At 46.3% G+C, this 17,018-nt stretch overlaps 1 protein-coding gene and 1 long non-coding RNA gene across 2 annotated transcripts; both read left to right on the forward strand.

Annotated features, from left to right (window-relative positions):
* Window positions 1-480: 480 nt before the first annotated feature.
* On the forward strand, window positions 481-16,845 carry LOC117729021 (calpain-2 catalytic subunit-like). Its single transcript, XM_034529856.1, is given in 23 exon segments — window positions 481-715; window positions 717-827; window positions 3,367-3,436; window positions 5,193-5,314; window positions 7,273-7,406; window positions 8,889-9,057; window positions 10,513-10,596; window positions 10,870-10,955; window positions 11,982-12,056; window positions 12,138-12,202; window positions 12,205-12,297; window positions 12,384-12,553; window positions 13,038-13,049; window positions 13,161-13,372; window positions 13,701-13,737; window positions 13,814-13,879; window positions 13,965-14,022; window positions 15,725-15,789; window positions 15,950-16,018; window positions 16,124-16,202; window positions 16,277-16,393; window positions 16,505-16,563; window positions 16,725-16,845. Coding segments are annotated over 23 exon segments (2,103 nt in total). The 5' UTR covers window positions 481-589; the 3' UTR covers window positions 16,749-16,845.
* On the forward strand, window positions 14,029-14,969 carry LOC117729198. The gene is made up of 3 exons (XR_004609346.1): window positions 14,029-14,278; window positions 14,367-14,450; window positions 14,931-14,969. It is a non-coding gene; the product is annotated as an uncharacterized LOC117729198 (long non-coding RNA).
* Window positions 16,846-17,018: the final 173 nt, after the last annotated feature.

The following is a 17,018-nucleotide window of genomic DNA, read 5'->3' on the forward strand; positions in this document are numbered from 1 at the left end:
AGAACAGAAGTCTGACATGCACATTTCACAATAAAAGCACAAATGTATTTATAAGATAAAAACAAAGTCTTAAAAGTGAATAGAATCATCTGAAACAGGAAGTGACCTGGTAACGAACATAATTGAACTGATATAAATGAAAAGTTCTGTATTATGTAGAAAATTAGGACAAACGTCGCCAACAACTTCTTATATTATACATGAATTGACGTGACAGATACATGCAGCATTCTTTATTCAATATATGTATAATCTTATTGTGTAATGATATACTTTAGTAAAGTAAAAATAGAAACAGTAGAATGGACTGTAAATACCTTTGTGGTGTTGTTTTTCATTACCTTCATGTGCCACCACAGTTATACAACATATTAAATATCATTTATATCTGCAGACGTCTTTGAGGGATTACGCAATATATGTTTTATTGTGACGGTACTCCCCGGAAGTCTCACCTGAGTCACCAGAGGGACACTCCCTTCCTGGCATCACTCACCTGCAGCCGCAGCGCTCTCCACCAGTCTCGGCCAAAACATTCCAGGACCACAACGATCCTTTAGAGCCAGAACCCAGAACCAGAACCAGAACCATGTCGGGCATCGCGGCCACACTGCAGCACCACCGGGACAAGGACCGGGGCATCGGCTCGTGCAGCCAGGCGGTGAAGTACCTGAACCAGGACTACGACGCTCTGCGGCGGCAGTGCGCGGAGAGCGGCCGCCCTGTTCCAGGACGAGACGTTCCCGGCGATGGACTCCTCGCTGGGCTTCAAGGAGCTGGGCCCGGGCTCCTACAAGATCCGGGGGGTGTCCTGGGAGAGGCCCACGGTCAGTGGGGGTACACCTGCGGTCTCTGTGGGGTGGAGGGGGCACAAAGAGGGGTGGAGCTGGAGCTCCGCTTCCTGGGGAAGAAGCTGCAGAACCGGCTCATCCAGCTCTGTGACCTGATCTCAGATCAGGTCACAGATGTGGAACCTTGACCATTATGGAATATAGATTATAGATCATAGATCGAGTTTAGATTCTAGGGGAATGCTTTCTGGTTATTTGACCAGTTTGCTGAAGCCACACCCGGCTGCACCCTCCCAGTGGGAGCTGTGGTTGAGCTGGGCCACGCCCACTGGGATCAGTGGTTGACTGTTTGGGTGGAGACAAAGAACACAACAGAATCCTTTTATCATTAGGGCCCTATCAAGGACCTATTGTTATTCTAATGTATATTATCAGGGTCCTCGGGACGACTTCGTCGTAGAGGACCCTATTGTGTTTCGAGGAGTTATTATTATTATTATTCTCTAGGGTTTGTTGCCCTTTTGGGGCCTTTATCATATCATAAAGTTGTTAAATTTGACAAACACAACATTTTGGGGGTCTCACATTTGGGTACAATAGAATTTCTCTATAGCGCCCCCTAGAGTTGGAAAAGCCCAGGCTTTTTGCACCCAATGACCGATTGACTTGAAATGTGGTACAGATGTCCACGTGGACCTGCTCTACAAAAAAGTCAATGGAGACCATAAATGCGCCTACTTAGATTTTCTGCCATTTTGAATTTTGTAAAATATACGTTTTTTTCCTAATATTTAAACATTAGGTGGCGCTGCAGTCAATCGCTCAATATCTGCATTTTTAGCCGTTTTTTCAAATTTTTGGGAGTTTTAAAATAGCGAATTTCTCCTAGAGATTAAAACCGATTCATTCCAAAGTCGGGCAGAGTGATCTAGAGACCTTATGAAAAGTTATCAAAGAACACCATTCGCCATGAACATTTAAGTTGTTTTAACTCGGCCATACATTATGTAATCTGCTCCATATTTCTCATATGTCATGACATACTGACCCTGAAGACATCCATATGATAATTTTGAATTCTAGTCATAGCGCCACCTAATGGCAACAGTAAGTTACATGTTTTCTACTCTTATACTCTTCTCCTCAAATATTAATCAGACTTCAGACCTTGATGATGCTTCACTGTGAAGGTCGTATGGACTCGTTGAAGGGCGGCGAGTTGGAGCATCGGTGAAGTCTGATCCTTCGTGACCGAATAAACCAATGTAACATGCTCGAAACATAACTTAACTCAGCACACACATTTAAAGTCAAAGATGTAGTTACCTGATATGATTTTTAATGCTTCAGAATGGCAATATGGCTCGATAGCGCCCTCTACAAACATTAAGTTAAGCAGCCCCAGCGCTACGTTTCACCTACTTTTATGAAACTTGGTAGGCATATGTAAAACATGTAAACTGAAAAGAAAGTCTCTTGGGACCATGCTCTAAACGGTACCGGAAGTCAGTCATTTAGATTTTTGTGTGACTATATGTTACTGAACTCCTGATAAAGGGAATTGATTAGATCCCCTTCAAATGTATTGTGTTGATGCATGTTGTCTCTGGCCATACGGTGGATACAGCAAGTGGTGGTTTGTTTGCAGTACAGTATAATTTCCAGCATCGCTCATGCAGGAGAAAACGTCAAACTTCACAGATGTTTACTCCGACGGTCGTAGACTTCTCGACAGCGTGAGCCGGCGTCCAGCCAGTACCCCGACGACGTGGAGGAGGAATGAGGACCCGCACATCGCTATTGCTTGCAGCTTTAATTATTATAATTATTATTATGCTGTGTCTTTGCATGGGGAAATCTTGTTGTTTCGTGAAAGGTTGTTGCCGTGACAACACTCTTTGCCATGAAGACAAACATGTTTTTGGGGGCTAAAAATGCTCAAAACACACCCAAACTTAGCACACACATTTACTGTCTTAAATGTAGTTGTATGATATGATTTCAATCCTTCGAAATGATTTTGACAAACCTTTGACAAATCTCGACAAAAGCAGCCCTCGCAGTAGGTTTGAGGTACAAATCCAAAACTTGGTAGGTGTATGTAACACATGGAAACTTAAAAATAACTCTCTTGGGACCATGCTCTAAACCATACCGGAAGTCCGGCCATTTTGACTTTTGTGTGATTTTTTTACATTAATTTTTTCGTTGCTTTTAAAATAACAATCTGCTCCGAGGTAAATCATCGGATAGACTTCAAATGTGGTCAGTACAATCTAAACACCTTAGTGATTAACAGTTATCAAATGAAGATGCTTTTCCATCATCACTCCATGCTCCAAGTACCCTCGATGTGCGGGAATTTGGGAGGGCCCGATCAATGCTACTCGGAGCTTTAATATAATATTGAATTTCATTTTGATCATTAAATTCTCTCTTTAAGTGATACTTCGAAGTACAAAATATTTCCAAAGTCAGAATATGTCTATATATTGATGATAAATCAATAAATTAAATAAAATGTCATTAAAGAATCCTAAACATTAACCTCATGCTTGTTTTGTTTCCTGTTCAGGAGTTGACCTCTGACCCCGAGTTCATCGTCTCTGGAGCCTCCAGGACGGACATCTGTCAGGGAGCTCTGGGTGAGAACAAGGACACGGAGAGGGTTAAGTTTTAGTCCAGTCTGTAATGACAGAGACTGTGAGCTGTTTTAGTCTAGGCTGTAATGAAGGAGACTGAGGTGGTTTATTCTTAGACTAGACTGTAATGACTGAGACTGTGAGGTGGTTTAGTCTTAGTCCACACTGTAATGGAGACTGAGGTGGTTTAGTCTTAGTCCAGACTGTTATGGAGACTGAGGTGGTTTAGTCTTAGTCCAGACTATAATGGAGACTGTGAGGTGGTTTAGTCTTAGTCCAGACTGTAAGGAAGACTGTGAGGTGGTTTAGTCTTAGTCCAGACTGTAATGGAAACTGTGAGGTGGTTTAGTCTTAGTCCAGACTGTAATGGAAACTGTGAGGTGGTTTAGTCTTAGTCCAGACTATAATGGAGACTGTGAGGTGGTTTAGTCTTAGTCCAGACTGTAAGGAAGACTGTGAGGTGGTTTAGTCTTAGTCCAGACTGTAATGGAAACTGTGAGGTGGTTTAGTCTTAGTCCAGACTGTAATGGAAACTGTGAGGTGGTTTAGTCTTAGTCCAGACTATAATGGAGACTGTGAGGTGGTTTAGTCTTAGTCCAGACTGTAATGAAGACTGTGAGGTGGTTTTAGTATTAGTCCAGACTATAATGGAGACTGTGAGGTGGTTTAGTTGTAGTCCAGACTGTAATGGAGACTGTGAGGTGGTTTAGTCTTAGTCCAGACTATAATGGAGACTGTGAGGTGGTTTAGTCTTAGTCCAGACTGTAAGGAAGACTGTGAGGTGGTTTAGTCTTAGTCCAGACTGTAATGACAGACTGTGAGGTGGTTTAGTCTTAGTCCAGACTGTAATGACAGACTGTGAGGTGGTTTAGTCTTAGTCCAGACTATAATGGAGACTGTGAGGTGGTTTAGTTGTAGTCCGGACTGTAATGGAGACTGTGAGGTGGTTTAGTCTTAGTCCAGACTATAATGGAGACTGTGAGGTGGTTTAGTCTTAGTCCAGACTGTAATGGAGACTGTAGGTGGTTTAGTTATAGTCCAGACTATAATGGAGACTGTGAGGTGGTTTAGTCTTAGTCCAGACTATAATGGAGACTGTGAGGTGGTTTAGTTATAGTCCAGACATATAATGGAGACTGTGAGGTGGTTTAGTCTTAGTCCGGACTGTAATGGAGACTGAGGTGGTTTAGTCTTAGTCCAGACTGTAATGGAGACTGTGAGGTTGGTTTAGTCTTAGTCCAGACTGTAATGGAGACTGTGAGGTGGTTTAGTCTTAGTCCAGACTGTAATGGAGACTGTGAGGTGGTTTAGTCTTAGTCCAGACTGTAATGACAGACTGTGAGGTGGTTTAGTTGTAGTCCAGACTGTAATGGAGACTGTGAGGTGGTTTAGTTGTAGTCCGGACTATAATGGAGACTGTGAGGTGGTTTAGTTATTAACATATCTGACATGACAACCAGCGTCATACCAGTTTTTCCAGTCTGCAGTCACAGTGGAACAACTGGTCCAAGGAACTGAAGACTGCCACACCTCCAGTTTAAATAACTTTATTATTCATCGAGTACAAACAGACAATCTGTATATTTAGTGTGTGTGGTGTGTGTGTCACGGTGATGTCATCACAGAAGTTTCTTTAGTAACAAAGGGACACACCTGAGAGCCTCCAGACAATCAGAGAGCAGGAGTTTCCTGACTGGTCCAGCACAATATTAGATGACCATCACTAACTAAGCCCCGCCTCTTCCTGTCTGTCGTCCAGGTGACTGCTGGCTACTCGCCGCCATCGCCTCTCTGACCCTGAATGAGGAAGTTCTGGCTCGAGTTGTTCCACATGGACAAAGCTTCAGGAGAGGAGAGTATGCCGGCATCTTCCACTTCCAGGTACAAATACATGTACAGTATAAGTACTGTTTAAGAAGGTACACGAATACACCTACAATACTAGTAATGTTTAAGAAGGTACACGAATACACCTACAATACTAGTAATGTTTAAGAAGGTACACACACGTCCATGTCCCCAGAGGTCTCATCCAGAGGTCTCATGTCCCTAGTGGTCTCATGTCTCCAGTGGTCTCATGTCTTATGTCCCTAGTGGTCTCATGTCTCCAGTGGTCTCATGTCTTATGTCCCTAGTGGTCTCATGTCTCCAGTGGTCTCATGTCTTATGTCCCCAGGGGTCTCATGTCTCCAGTGGTCTCATGTCTTATGTCCCTAGTGGTCTCATGTCTCCAGTGGTCTCATGTCTTATGTCCCCAGGGGTCTCATGTCTCCAGTGGTCTCATGTCTCCAGTGGTCTCATGTCCCCAGTGGTCTCATGTCTCCAGTGGTCTCATGTCTTATGTCCCCAGGGGTCTCATGTCTCCAGTGGTCTCATGTCTCCAGTGGTCTCATGTCCCCAGTGGTCTCATGTACTCAGTGGTCTCATGTCTTATGTCCCTAGTGGTCTCATGTCTCCAGTGGTCTCATGTCTTATGTCCCCAGGGGTCTCATGTCTCCAGTGGTCTCATGTCTTATGTCCCCAGTGGTCTCATGTCTCCAGTGGTCTCATGTCTTATGTCCCCAGGGGTCTCATGTCTCCAGTGGTCTCATGTCTCCAGTGGTCTCATGTCTTATGTCCCTAGTGGTCTCATGTCTCCAGTGGTCTCATGTCTTATGTCCCCAGGGGTCTCATGTCTCCAGTGGTCTCATGTACTCAGTGGTCTCATGTCCCCAGTGGTCTCATGTCTCCAGTGGTCTCATGTCTCCAGTGGTCTCATGTCCCCAGTGGTCTCATGTCCCCAGTGGTCTCATGTACTCAGTGGTCTCATGTATCCAGTCCCCAGTGGTGTCATGTCTCCAGAGTTCTCATGTCTCATGTCCCCAGTGGTCTCATATCCCCAGTGGTCCCCATTAGTCTCATCTTTCATGTCCCCAGTGGTCTTGTGTCTCCAGAGGTCTCATGTTCCTAGTGGTCTCATGTCTCTAGTGGTCTCATCTCTCATGTCTCCAGAGTTCTCATGTCTCATGTCCCCAGTGGTTTCATATTTCATGTCCCCAGTGGTCTCATCTCCCCAGTAGTCCCCATTGGTCTCATCTTTCATGTCCCCAGTGGTCTCATGTCTCCAGTAGTCCCCATTGGTCTCAATCTCTAATGTCTCCAGTGGTCTCATGTCTCCAGTGGTCTCATGTCCCTAGTGGTCTCATGTCTTCAGGAGTCTCATGTCTCCAGTGGTCTCATACCCCCAGTGGTTTCATCTTTCATGTCCCAGTGGTCTCATGTCCCCAGTAGTCCCCCATTGGTCTCATCTTTCATGTCCCCAGTGGTCTCATGTCTCCAGAGGTTTCATGTCTCCAGTAGTCTCATGTCTCCAGTAGTCTCATGTCTTCAGGGGTCTCATGTCCCCAGTGGTCTCATATCTCCAGTGGTCTCATGTCTCCAGTGGTCTCATGTCCCCAGTGGTCTCATGTCTCCAGTGGTCTCATGTCTTCAGTGGTCTCATGTCCCCAGTGGTCTCATGTTTCCAGTGATCTCATGTTTCCAGTGGTCTCATGTCTCCAGTGGTCTCATGTTTCCAGTGGTCTCATGTCTCCAGTGGTCTCATGTCTCCAGTGGTCTCATGTTTCCAGTGGTCTCATGTCTCCAGTGGTCTCATGTTTCCAGTGGTCTCATGTCTCCAGTGGTCTCATGTCTCCAGTGGTCTCATGTTTCCAGTGGTCTCATGTTTCCAGTGGTCTCATGTCTCCAGTGGTCTCATGTCTCCAGTGGTCTCATGTCTCCAGTGGTCTCATGTCTCCAGTTGTCTCATGTCTCCAGTGGTCTCCTGTAAACACTGATCCCTTCTGTCTGTCCCGTCCCAGTTCTGGCAGTTCGGTGAGTGGGTGGACGTGGTGATCGACGACCGCCTGCCGGTCAAAGACGGAGAGCTGATGTTCGTCCACTCGGCGGAGGGGAGGGAGTTCTGGAGCGCCCTGCTGGAGAAGGCCTACGCCAAGTAAGACCTGAATCTTTCTACAGTTACAACCTGACTAACCATCAGAGACTGTCTCATGTTCCTCCGCTGTGTCTCATGTCCACCCAGTACGCTGGGATCAGTGGATCACAGGTGATAACCAGACGGTGTGTCAAGTGTATTTGTGGCTTCAGGTTCTTGTTCCTACACATTGCTGCATTATTCACATGTAATCAAAGACTTAACATCTACTTTCTGTCCTCACCTGTCCACTTAGTTGTGCCGAGTCCTCAGGTATTGATGTTAAATTCAGTTTATTTTGTATAGCCCAATATCTCAAATCACAAACTCCCCTCAGAGGGCTTTACAATCTGTACACATACGACATCCCTGACCTTTGACCTCAAATCGGATCAGGAAAAACTCCCCAAAAATAACCTTTGACAGGGAAAAAAGGGAAGAACCCTTCAGGAGAGCAACAGAGGAGGATCCCTCTCCCCGGATGGACAGAAGAATAGATGTCATGTGACCAGATGAACAGAGTTACAGAGTTACATAAACACATTACATGAATATGACAATGTATGAATGGAACTCCAATCCATGAAACAGAAGGAGGTAGAGAGGAGGGGGGCGGGGCATCAGCAGGGCCAATGGGAGGCCGGCTCACCAGCATCAGACACCTCCAGGTCCAATGGACCCTATGAGACGTGAAGTCACCACGACTCCGGGGAGGAAGCAGAGTTAATAAGGTGCAATGGAGAGATGTAAATTCATCCATAAGGAGAGAGAGAAGAGGAGATAGGTGCTCAGTGTATCCTAAAACATCCCCCAGCAGCCTATAAGCCTATAGCAGCATATCAAGGGGCTGGACCAGGGCAAACCTGATTCAGCCCTAACTATAAGCACTATTAAAGAGGAAAGTCTTAAGTCTATTCTTAAATGAGGTGACTGTGTCTGCCTCCAGGACTGAAAGTGGAAGCTGGTTCCATAAAAGAGGAGCTTGATAACTGAAGGCTCTGGCTCCCATCCTACTTTTTAGGACTCTAGGAACCACAAGTAGCCCCGCATTTAGTGAGCAGCTCTCTAGTGGGGCAATATGGTACTACAAGCTCCTTAAGATATGATGGTGCATCACCAATCAAGGCTTTGTAGGTGAGGAGAAGAATTTTAAATGTGATTCTTGATTTTACAGGGAGCCAGTGGAGAGCAGCTAATACAGGAGTCATGTGATCTCTTTTCTTAGTTTTTGTGAGTACACGAGCTGCAGCATTCTGGATCAACTGGAGGGATTTAAGAGACTTATTAGAGCAGCCTGATAATAAGGAGTTGCAGTAATCTAGTCTGGAAGTAACAAACGCGTGAACCAGCTTTTCTGCATCTTTTTGAGACAAGATGTGCCTGATTTTTTAAGTGTTAACATTAACAATATCCGGATGCTGAGTCCTCAGGTGTTAACGTTAAGTCCTCAGATGGTAACATGGTGCTGAGTCTTCAAGTGTTAATGATGTGATGTCGCTGCAGGATGAACGGCTGTTACGAGGCTCTGTCTGGAGGGTCCACCACTGAGGGGTTTGAGGATTTTACCGGAGGAATCGCTGAGGTCCACGACCTGAATAAACCTGAACCACATCTGTTCCACATTATCCAGAAAGCTCAGAACCGCGGGTCCCTGATGGGATGCTCCATCGATGTAAGCTCTGAGAAACACAGGGGGAACCACAGGGTACCAGAGGGGCTGAACAGGGTTACTACAGGGTACAACATGGGTACCAGAGGGGCTGAACCGGGTTACTACAGGGGAACTACATGGGTACCAGAGGGGCTGAACAGGGTTACCAGAGGGGCTGAACAGGGCTACTACAGGGGAACTACATGGGTACCAGAGGGGCTGAACAGGGTTACCAGAGGGGCAGAACAGGGCTACTACAGGGAACTACATGGGTACCAGAGGGGCTGAACAGGGGAACTACATGGGTACCAGAGGGCTGAACAGGGTTACTACAGGGGAACTACATGGGTACCAGAGGGGCTGAACAGGGTTACTACAGGGGAACTACATGGGTACCAGAGGGGCTGAACAGGGCTACTACAGGGGAACTACATGGGTACCAGAGGGGCTGAACAGGGCTACTACAGGGGTACCAGAGGGGCTGAACAGGGTTACTACAGGGGAACTACATGGGTACCAGAGGGGCTGAACAGGGTTACCAGAGGGGCAGAACAGGGCTACTACAGGGTACAACATGGGTACCAGAGGGGCTGAACAGGGTTACTACAGGGGAACTACATGGGTACCAGAGGGGCTGAACAGGGCTACTACAGGGGAACTACATGGGTACCAGAGGGGCTGAATAGGGCTACTACAGGGTACAACATGGGTACCAGAGGGGCTGAACAGGGCTACTACAGGGGTACCAGAGGGGCTGAACAGGGTTACTACAGGGGAACTACATGGGTACCAGAGGGGCTGAACAGGGTTACAAGAGGGGCAGAACAGGGCTACTACAGGGTACAACATGGGTACCAGAGGGGCTGAACAGTGTTACTACAGGGGAACTACATGGGTACCAGAGGGGCCTGAACAGGGCTACTACAGGGGAACTACATGGGTACCAGAGGGGCTGAACAGGGCTACTACAGGGGAACTACATGGGTACCAGAGGGGCTGAACAGGGCTACTACAGGGGAACAACATGGGTACCAGAGGGGCTGAACAGGGCTACTACAGGGGAACTACATGGGTACCAGAGGGGTTGAACAGGGCTACTACAGGGGAACTACATGGGTACCAGAGGGGCTGAACAGGGCTACTACAGGGGAACTACATGGGTACCAGAGGGGCTGAACAGGGCTACTACAGGGGAACTACATGGGTACCAGAGGGGTTGAACAGGGCTACTACAGGGGAACTACATGGGTACCAGAGGGGCTGAACAGGGCTACTACAGGGTACAACATGGGTACCAGAGGGGCTGAACAGGGTTACTACAGGGGAACTACATAGTTCATGGGCAATGCATGATCTTAGTAAATTTCACTGCCCATGTATTTATTTGGGTGAAAATTAATAAATTCACATCATAATTGATATGGCGGTTCAACATTTGTATTTAAGTTTTTAATTTGAAAATCTTTTTTGTTTCAGATCACGAGCTCATCCGACTCCGAGGCAGTTACCTCTCAGAAGCTGGTAAAAGGCCACGCCTATTCTGTGACAGGTGCAGCTGAGGTGAGAGGACACGCCCCCTGCATAGCTCCGCCCCCTCTATTAACCCTAACCCTAACACCTGAAACATGATTTCATATAAATCTCACCACAACATTAAACTACATTCCCCATGAGTCACTAGGAGCGGCTAACTATAACTTTTGAATACTAAAAGTAATTTATGTCAGCAGATCCTGTCTGGGAAACACCTGTCACACCTGAAGTGGGAAGAGAGTTCAGCTCTTTAATAGTTGTCCTATCAGATGTAACTATATGGTTTGTGATTGGCTGCAGGTGGAGTACCGCGGCAACATGGAGAAGCTGATCCGGATCAGGAACCCCTGGGGTCAGGTGGAGTGGACTGGAGCCTGGAGCGATAAGTGAGTATGTTATAGATAGAGGGGTGAAGTTTCTTCTCTTGTTCATACCTCAATGAAACATGAAACGCAGGTTTGTATTAGTCAGAGAGAATAACCAGAAGAACAGAAACCTCATGTTTTTATAAAGAACAGAAACCTCATGTTTTTATAAAGAACAGAAACCTCATGTTTTTATAAAGAACAGAAACCTCATGTTTTTATAAAGAACAGAAACCTCATGTTTTTATAAAGAACAGAAACCTCATGTTTTTATAAAGAACAGAAACCTCATGTTTTTATAAAGAACAGAAACCTCATGTTTTTATAAAGAACAGAAACCTCATGTTTTTATGAAGAACAGAAACCTCCTGTTTTTATAAAGAACAGAAACCTCATGTTTTTATAAAGAACAGAAACCTCATGTTTTTATGAAGAACAGAAACCTCATGTTTTTATGAAGAACAGAAAACCTCTTGTTTTTATAAAGAACAGAAACCTCATGTTTTTATGAAGAACAGAAACCTCATGTTTTTATAAAGAACAGAAACCTCATGTTTTTATAAAGAACAGAAACCTCATGTTTTTATGAAGAACAGAAACCTCATGTTTTTATAAAGAACAGAAACCTCATGTTTTTATGAAGAACAGAAACCTCTTGTTTTTATAAAGAACAGAAACCTCATGTTTTTATGAAGAACAGAAACCTCTTGTTTTTATAAAGAACAGAAACCTCATGTTTTTATGAAGAACAGAAACCTCATGTTTTTATAAAGAACAGAAACCTCATGTTTTTATAAAGAACAGAAACCTCATGTTTTTATAAAGAACAGAAACCTCATGTTTTTATGAAGAACAGAAACCTCATGTTTTTATGAAGAACAGAATAGAATGGAGCTGATCTCAGACCAGTCAGACTCTGTTGGACCGAGCTTAGACGGTGACCTGTGTGGTGGTGATGTCTGGGTTTTATCAGAGGGGAGTTTAGTGTTCACTGAATGACGTTGACAGATATAACTCTTATTCTGAAACTACTTCTGGCTCCGACAGCTCAACCCAGTGGCGTCAGATTAGCGATGAGGACCAAGACCGTCTGAGCCATCGCTCGGAGGATGGAGAGTTCTGGTAAAACTCACTTTTTATCAAACTACCTGAACTCGTCATCATTGCGTGATGGTGAATGAAACCCTCTGTGCTGTCTTTCAGGATGTCTTTCAATGACTTCCTACGACATTATTCCCGGCTGGAGATCTGTAACCTGACGCCCGACGCCCGAGCGACGACTCCATGTCCAAGTGGGCTCTGTCCAAGTTCGATGGCAGCTGGAGGAGAGGATCCACCGCCGGAGGCTGCAGGAACTTTCCCAGTGAGTTATCCTGTCAGAATGAGAGGAGCGTTTAGTGCCCCCATGGTCACAGCTGGTTTGATCTGTTTTTTGTTTTCGAACCGCAGACACCTTCTGGACAAACCCTCAGTTCGTGATCCGGTTGGATGAGGAGGACGATGACCCGGATGACGGAGAGAATGGCTGCAGCTTCGTGGTCGGTCTGATCCAGAAGAACCGCAGACGCATGAGGAAGATGGGAGAAGACATGATGACCATGGGATTTGCCATCTACGAGGTGAGGCAGGTTGTGGGTTTGGTCTCTGGAGGGCAATCCACTGATGGAGGAGGTCACAGCTGTTCAAAGAGTCGGGCTGAACCGGTTCAGACAGTAGAGTAGGTCTACAGGAAACTGGACTAATCCGGTTCTCAGTGCATCTGGTCTGGGATCAGCCGGTCTGAGAGGTGAATCTTGGAGCTTCTCTGAGCTGTTTTCTAAACGCTCTGAGAGGAAACAGGAAGTGGATCTCTGGGCTGGTTCACCATCATTAGACTCTTCTTCAGAAGTTGATTCTCCAGTCATATAATAATGGTCTCAGGAGGGGGGCGATGGTCTAGATCCTGACCAGCTGAGGACATTTGTAAATCTCTAAGATTAGTAGAAAGATCCTCTGAGCACAAAGACGGGGAGCCATCGTCCTCTTTGGTCCATGTCACAGACCTAATCCAGACCTGGATCATAACGTGCTGAAGGTTTACCTCTTCTCTTTCTTCTGTTCCAGGTTCCTGAGGAGGTACGAGGACCACCCTCTTCTGCTGCTCAGCGTTTGTTGCTCAACTTTGGTAGTTAATCTGAGGTTTAGCTTTATATTCAGTGTGACGTTTCCCCGTTGTGTCTCCATCAGTCCCGCGGTCAGAGGAACATCCACCTGAACAGGAACTTCTTCCTGCGGAACGCCTCCTCCGCTCGCTCTGAAACCTTCATCAACCTGCGAGAAGTCTGCAGCCGCTTCTGCCTGCCGCCGGGGGAGTACCTGATCATCCCGTCCACCTTCGAGGCGCAGAAGAACGGAGACTTCTGTGTCCGCGTCTTCTCCGAGAAACAGGCCGAGTTCCAGTAAGTTCAACTAAACTGTGAAGCTCAGGAAGACTTCATGAAGCTTCTGGTGGCTGTTTGAGGAACTGCAGCTGAGTTTGAGTTATTAATTAAAACGCTCTAACTTTCTATCATCTGGGTTTAAAACCTCTTTATAATGATTCAATACATCAGTAAGCTGTCAGATATTACAGGGAAAGTCTCTCTTTGCGGCGAGTTCACGACAGCCGATGAATGAAATAGTCATATTCACGGTACAAGGTTTCTATCTTCACTGAACTTTAACTCTAGAGACTCAACATCAGGAAGCAGGTTTTCTCCTCTCAAGCTGCCGTGTTTGTCTCTGCAGAGAGCTGGACGACCCCATCGAGTCCAGAGTGGAACAGGTGAGACTTCCCTTCAGAACCTTGCCTGATGAACTTCTTCCTGGGTGGAGCAATAACGGACCAACCCTGGTTTCAGATCGAGATCGATGAAGACGACGTGGATGATCGGTTCAGAAGTCTGTTTGGACAGCTGGCAGGAGGGGTGAGCTACTCATGTGGTACAAGTACAGGTACATGTATGTATACATGTATGTATACATTTATATACCTGAGTCTCTGTGCTGCAGGACTGTGAGATCTCCACCTTCGAGCTGCAGAAGATCCTCAACAAAGTGGTGACCAAACGTGAGAAACTAGGGAAAATCATTTTTTACCTACGGTTCAGGTGTAGACGGGTTCAGGTGTATCTTCAGGTGTGAACGGGTTCAGGTGTATCTTCAGGTGTAGACGGGTTCAGGTGTGAACAGGTTCAGGTGTATCTTCAGGTGTGAACGGGTTCAGGTGTATCATCAGGTGTAGACGGGTTCAGGTGTGAACAGGTTCAGGTGTATCTTCAGGTGTGAACAGGTTCAGGTGTATCTTCAGGTGTAGACGGGTTCAGGTGTATCTCCAGGTGTGAACGGGTTCAGGTGTGGACGGGTTCATGTGTGAACGGGTTCAGGTGTATCTCCAGGTGTGAACGGGTTCAGGTGTATCTTCAGGTGTGAACGGGTTCAGGTGTATCTTCAGGTGTGAACGGGTTCAGGTGTATCTTCAGGTGTAGACGGGTTCAGGTGTGAACAGGTTCAGGTGTATCTTCAGGTGTAGATGGGTTCAGGTGTATCTCCAGGTGTGAACGGGTTCAGGTGTATCTCCAGGTGTGGACGGGTTCAGGTGTGGACGGGTTCATGTGTGAACGGGTTCAGGTGTGGACGGGTTCAGGTGTGGACGGGTTCAGGTGTATCTTCAGGTGTGAACGGGTTCAGGTGTATCTTCAGGTGTAGACAGGTTCAGGTGTATCTTCAGGTGTAGACGGGTTCAGGTGTATCTCCAGGTGTGGACGGGTTCAGGTGTGGACGGGTTCATGTGTGAACGGGTTCAGGTGTGGACGGGTTCATGTGTGAACGGGTTCAGGTGTATCTCCAGGTGTAGACGGGTTCAGGTGTATCTCCAGGTGTGGACGGGTTCAGGTGTATCTCCAGGTGTAGACGGGTTCAGGTGTATCTCCAGGTGTAGACGGGTTCAGGTGTATCTTCAGGTGTGAACGGGTTCAGGTGTATCTTCAGGTGTAGACGGGTTCAGGTGTATCTTCAGGTGTAGACGGGTTCAGGTGTATCTTCAGGTGTGAACGGGTTCAGGTGTATCTTCAGGTGTAGACGGGTTCAGGTGTATCTTCAGGTGTGAACGGGTTCAGGTGTATCTTCAGGTGTAGACGGGTTCAGGTGTATCTTCAGGTGTAGACGTGTTCAGGTGTATCTTCAGGTGTGAACGGGTTCAGGTGTATCTTCAGGTGTGAACGGGTTCAGGTGTATCTTCAGGTGTGAACGGGTTCAGGTGTATCTTCAGGTGTAGACGGGTTCAGGTGTATCTTCAGGTGTGAACGGGTTCAGGTGTATCTTCAGGTGTAGACGGGTTCAGGTGTATCTTCAGGTGTGAACGGGTTCAGGTGTATCTTCAGGTGTGAACGGGTTCAGGTGTATCTTCAGGTGTAGACGGGTTCAGGTGTATCTTCAGGTGTGAACGGGTTCAGGTGTATCTTCAGGTGTGAACGGGTTCAGGTGTATCTTCAGGTGTGAACGGGTTCAGGTGTATCTTCAGGTGTAGACGGGTTCAGGTGTATCTTCAGGTGTGAACGGGTTCAGGTGTATCTTCAGGTGTAGACGGGTTCAGGTGTATCTTCAGGTGTAGACGGGTTCAGGTGTATCTTCAGGTGTGAATGGGTTCAGGTGTATCTTCAGGTGTAGACGGGTTCAGGTGTATCTTCAGGTGTAGACGGGTTCAGGTGTATCTTCAGGTGTGAATGGGTTCAGGTGTACCTTTTAGGTGTTTACCCGTTTGTCTCTGAAAGGTTCTGACATCAAGACCAACGGCTTCAACATCTCAACGTGTCGCAACATGATCAACATGCTGGACGTATCCTTTAGAACTGAACATCTTCAAGATGAATCCGATTACGTAATGTTGTCCAGCACAAATAAGTTTGTTTGTAGTTCAGGTGAGAACTGGTTCAGCGCTGCCGCAGTGGCTGATGGGTAAAATAAGACAGGTGCCACTTCCTGAACTGTTGCTGCAGAAAGACGGCAGCGGTAAACTGGGTCTGGTGGAGTTTAAAGTGCTGTGGACCAAAATCGAGAAGTATCTGGTGAGCCTCGGATCCAGAACCTGGGTTCTGGTCCATGTGAAGTCGGTTGTAGATCCTCCAGGACACCAGGAACCAGGTCTTTATAAAGTCTGTCCTCTGTCACAGAACGTCTACCGTGAGAAGGACGTGGACAACTCGGGGACGATGAGCTGCACAGAGATGAGGACGGCCGTGGAGGAAGCCGGTAAAACTCTTAATTTGACCTCTGACTCCTGACCTCTGATCCTGTGACCCCTGACCCTCTGCGTCCTGTTGCAGGTTTTAGTCTCAACAACCCGCTCCACCAGGTCCTGGTGGCTCGTTATAGCGACCCAGATCTCACCATCGACTTCGACAACTTTGTGAGCTGTTTGGTTCGTCTAGAGAACATGTTCAGTAAGTCCTCCTCTTCATCATAGTGGCTCCTCTTCATCATGCTGGGTCTTCATGATGGTGGCTCTTTTTCATCATGATTATGGTGGTGATGAAGATGTTTCTTCTCCACAGACACGTTCAACACACTGGACAGAGATGACTCAGGAACTGTTGAGTTCAGTATGATGGAGGTAAGAAGCTTCTGTGAATGTTGGACACATGACTAAAGCTGTTGGTGGCCACCAGGAATGGTATCCATAGAGGCCGTAGAGTCTTTGTACTAAATGTGTGAAGTTGTTACACGGTAGTAAACGTTCAGCGATGGTTTAACATCAATGTGGTTCTTCTGCAGTGGCTGAACGCAACTATGCTCTGAGGAACCTGGACCAGCCTGATCTGGACCACAGCAGAACTACTGTCCATGTGGTGAATGTTAATTATGAGGGAGAGGGATGTTAGTGAGACAAAAAAAATATATATATATATATATATATATATATCTCAATCAATGGTTTATTACATGCTATAATGGAGCTAGAAGGATGTTTATTGATCAGTATAACTTGACAAATACATGATAGACCTGTTGTTAAATGTCCATCTGTAACGTTGTTATAGATCTGCCTTAAAAATAAAGAAAAATAAG

Source organism: Cyclopterus lumpus, chromosome 1 (assembly GCF_009769545.1).
Source record: "Cyclopterus lumpus isolate fCycLum1 chromosome 1, fCycLum1.pri, whole genome shotgun sequence".
NCBI lineage: Eukaryota > Metazoa > Chordata > Actinopteri > Perciformes > Cyclopteridae > Cyclopterus > Cyclopterus lumpus.